The sequence below is a fragment of the Wolffia australiana genome, chromosome 12, assembly GCF_029677425.1.
Source record: "Wolffia australiana isolate 7733 chromosome 12, ASM2967742v1".
Classification (NCBI taxonomy): Eukaryota; Viridiplantae; Streptophyta; class Magnoliopsida; order Alismatales; family Araceae; genus Wolffia; species Wolffia australiana.
In genome coordinates this window covers 11691044-11695536 of record NC_135846.1, presented here as the reverse complement: position 1 = coordinate 11695536, position 4493 = coordinate 11691044, and the positions used below count along the sequence as shown (strand labels likewise).

The 4493-nt window shown below is 40.7% G+C and overlaps 1 protein-coding gene across 1 annotated transcript; it reads left to right on the top strand.

Moving 5' to 3' along the window:
- Positions 1-2040: 2040 nt before the first annotated feature.
- Positions 2041-3854, top strand: LOC144710206 (uncharacterized). The gene is made up of 2 exons (XM_078583906.1): positions 2041-2405; positions 3262-3854. The coding sequence occupies exons 1-2, from the start codon at positions 2208-2210 to the stop codon at positions 3796-3798; spliced, it is 735 nt and encodes a 244-aa protein (XP_078440032.1). The 5' UTR covers positions 2041-2207; the 3' UTR covers positions 3799-3854.
- Positions 3855-4493: the final 639 nt, after the last annotated feature.

Sequence of the window (4493 nt, the reverse complement as noted above, 5' to 3'; positions counted from 1 at the left end):
GTTCATGATAAGGGAGACTTAAAAATTTTAAGGACAGTCAGTGGATAACGATGCGCTGCGGATGCCTTTTTTAGTTTAACGGGATCTTGCTCATTAAAATAAAACTATCATTAAAATCTGATAGGGAAAGATAATGCGTCTCCTGTTCAACACGTCTCTCTGGTGATCTCCTGGTCAAGCCGTCTACAAGTCAGTTATCGTTCTTGGATTTGCCGTAAAGTATTGGAAGTAGAATATCATCACGACGAAAGCGTGAGAAGAGAGAAGAGATTGATAAAGGGAGATGTAGAAAATGAGAGATATTTGTGGGAGAGTGATAACAACCCCTGAAGGATGTTGATTGCCTCGTTGAAGTCTTTTAGTTTTTAACAGCCTATTATTCTCCAGAAGTGGATAACTTAGGAGTATCTAATGTGTGGCTTGGAAGCTGCAATGTTAAGGCGCATAAAATCTGATTCATATTGGACGATTGAATCTTGCAAATGATGCTTACCCTGGAATCATTGCTAATTCCAGCTCAAGAAATGGTAATGCTAAACTGAAAGATTTTCATATCGGATCAGTCCTATCGAGGGAACCAATATATATTTCCGACTGAGAAATAGTAGAAATTTTTATTAATTGATTTGGAATTTCTGAATCGGGCGTTTGTTAATCTGTAGGAGATATAGATGAGCTCATTTCTGGTGGACGACCTCAAAATGGTAATTATTTTTAGGAAAATATGATCACCATACCATCTGGTTACTGTATCTTTTAATCTGTAAGATTCGTTAATTGTGAGTTTTCAGTTTCCCCCAGTGAAATCAAACAAGAGCTAGAAGTAGATTTCGTGGAACGGAATATTGTTGTATTCGCGCGTTTTAAAATAATTTGAAGTAGTTAAAAGACGACATGGCTAAGTCTTCATTTGATTAATTAGGTCAAGCAAAAATATGTGCATCTTTTATTGAAATCTAATGGACCGGGCACAGAGTTTTTTAAGATAACGATTAATTATAATAACAAAATTTCAGGAAACAAAGAAATGAAAACAGGGTTTGAAACGTTGAATACTGTTATTATAAAATTGATGAAACGGAGTTCATGTATCAGCAAAATGAGCATCTTCAGTGAACCGAGAAAACTTTTTATAAGAGATATCGATCTCTAGATAGTTCACCTTGTCTGGCCAAAACGGACACCTAGAGAATGTATTAAATTGAATATCTTCGAAATAATACAGATAAAGAGAGATACGATCATTGTTGACGTTACATCGATTAGATCCTCACGCATTTAATTAAGATATTATGATATCAAGCAGCGGAGCGATTAAAATCGAAGAACGCAAGAAAGCCGAGTGAATCATTTTTCAAGAGAAAACATTTTCTCGAAACGTTGCTGGTTCTTACAACAAAAGTAGAAAACTCGTGACGAACGGCGATCAACGCTCATCATTCACGGGATTCTTCCGTTCAAAGATCTACTGTTTCTGCGATACCCGGAACCCTAAACCTGTTCCTGCGATTTTTTTACCCGGGTCAACGCCAATGTTTTCTTCTCATCTCAAATTTTCAGAAATTCTTCGCCAGAAGTTGTCTTACTCTGTCGGAAACTTGGAGATGAGGGAAGAGCGTGAATAGACTTCTGAACTTCCCTCATTCTAGAAGAAACAGACGAGATTACTTCTATCTTCGACGTTGAAATCTCTGAATAAATAAAAACCATCGGTAATTTCGGCAGGAGTCTTCGAGAAAATAATATAAACTTCGTCTTAAAGAATTGCAGGAAACGGGTTTTCTCAATCGATCTGTGTTCTTGACTGAGCCTGCTTTATTTTATATTATATTTAACGATTTACCAACGATACGAATGACGGGGGAGCAAGGATTTGTTCGCCACCGTCGTTGACTTTAAATTCGCAAGAAGTTTCTTGCGACTGAGATTATTGCTTGGAGCATACGGAGAGGAAAGAAACGTGGGAAAAAAAAAATAGATGTTCACGGTCATCAGCGCGACTGTAGAATCAACAATAAATAATACCTACACCCACAAAGTCTTCCGCTACAGAATAACAAACAAAAAAAAACCCCATCTCAAAAAAATTCATACTTGTCTGCAACTTTCTCTCTATCTATCTATCTATCAATCTTCTTCAGTCTTTCTCTCTCGGACCCTCTCTCTGGATTTCTTAATCTATGTGAGCAGAAGGGTTTTGTGGATTGATGAAGGTTAGCCAAGATCCGGGCGAGAGAGGGAGCTCGCCGTCGTGCCTGGCGTGCTTGACACACTCTCCTTCGTTAGAATTGGAGGGTTCTTCGTTTACGAAATCTAGATTTCCGCGGAAGAAGAAAACCGTTCGCGAGGAAACGATGGCGACTGCGGAGATTTCGAGAAAATCATTCTTGAAGAAAGCCCTCAAGGTAAAAATGATTATCTTTTTCTTGGTTAGTTTTCCCTGCTGATTTCTTAGTCGTTAATTTTCTCTGCTGCTGATATCAAGAAAAACGATAATCTCTGATCTCTGATTTGAGAAGGCGAATTATTCTTCTGTTTTACTGTCGATTCGGGTAGAATTCCACGGTTTCTCTTGATAATTTTCCCTGCTCGTTTAAACTAAAAACCTCTGTTCTTTATTGGAGAGGACAAAGTATTCTTCAATTGCTCTCTCTCGATTCGGGGAGAATTCCGCTGTTTTCTTGATAATTCTCCCTGCTCATTTGAACTAAAAATCTATGTTCTATGTTGGAGAAGGCGAAATATTCTTCAATTTCTCTCTCTAGATACCGCGAAAATTCTACGGTTTTCCTGACAATTTTCCCTACTCATTTGAAGTAAAAATCTTGTTCTATGCTGGAGAAGGCGAACTATTCTTCAATCTCTCGCTCTCTCGATTCCGAGAGAATTCCACGGTTTTCCTGACAATTTTCCCAGTTGATTTCAACTAAAAATCTCTGTTCTATCTTGGAGAAGGCGAACTATTCATCAATTTCCCTCTCTCGATTCCGAGAGAATTCCACGGTTCTCCTGACAATTTTCCCAGCTCATTTGAACTAAAAATCTCTATTCTCTGTAGAAGAAAGCGAACTATTCTTCAACTTCCCTCTCTCGATTCCGAGAAAACTCCACGGATCTCTTAAATTAAAAATCTCTGTTCTTGGTTTTTTCAAAAAAGGCGAATCATTCTTCAATTTCTCCCGCGAATCATCCTCCAGAGTTCATTTTTCAAAAATTTGTGCCTAACCTGAAACCCTCCCATCTTCTGATCTTCCAATTCAGACGCTGTTCTTCCGCCGCCACGGAAGCGCCGCCGAAGCATTCACCCCCGAGAAGAAGAAACCGAAGAGAAAGCCACCGCCGCCGTCGCCGCGGCCCCCGCCGCCGTCAACGGCGTCGACACCGCGCGCTCCTCACAAACAACCGCCGCCGCCGCCGCCGCTACAACCGCCGCCGCCGCCGCCACAACCGTCGCCCCAAACCGCCGCCGCCGCCGCGGCGCCGCCGTGCGCCGCCGTGTCGCGAAGAACGAAGAACAACGATCAATTGCTCGGCCTGTCAGTGCTGGCCATGCTCATGCTTGTGATCTTCCTCTTCGGCCGATTGAGCGCCATTCTCTTCCTCAGCTTCTTTCTCTACTTCTTCCGCCGCCTTCGCGGCGGCGCCGCCGCCGTCGCCGCCGCCGCCGAGCGGCCCGAGTTGGACCTCGACTCGGACGAGTACAAGCGGCGAGTCGTTCTCGACGGGCTCCTCCGGCGGACCCCGCCCCGATCTCCCGGCCCACTTCGGCCCAATCTCCCCTCCTCTCCATTCCGTTAACCCAAAATCTGTAATTAATACGTAATTAAGTTGTTCAATTACGCGGTTCCATTAAAGTCCGTGAATTAGGCGTAGATATACAAATAAACATTATTCAGGATTTTCACAGTCAATTCAGAGAGAACCAGCAGTTGATACGTAATTAAGTTACGTGGTTTATTATTAACGTCCGAGATTAAGGGTAGATATACAAATAAAGATTATACAGGCTTTTGCTGTCAATTAAACGAAAATCTGTTATTAATACGTACTTAAGTTATTCAATTACGCGGTTCATTAACGTCCGTGAATTTGGAGTAGATAAACAAATAAACGTTATTCACGGTTTTCACTGTCAATTTACAGAAAATTAGTTGTTAATACATAATTAAGTTCAGTGGTTAAATATTATCGTAAGTTGACAAGAGTAGATATACAAATAAAGATTATGCAGGCTTTTGCTCTCAATCAACCGAAAATCTGTAATTTACACGTAATTAAGTTACATGGCTTATTAACGTTCGCGAACTAGGAATAGATATACAAATAGAATTTATTGAGGGTCTTAACAGTCAATTGACGGAAAATCTGTAATTTGAACGTAACTAGGTTACATGGTTTATAAACGTTCGTGAACTAGGGGTGTATGCAAATAGAATGTATTCAGAGTTTTAACTGCCAATTAACCAAAAATCTGTCATTAATATGTAATTAAG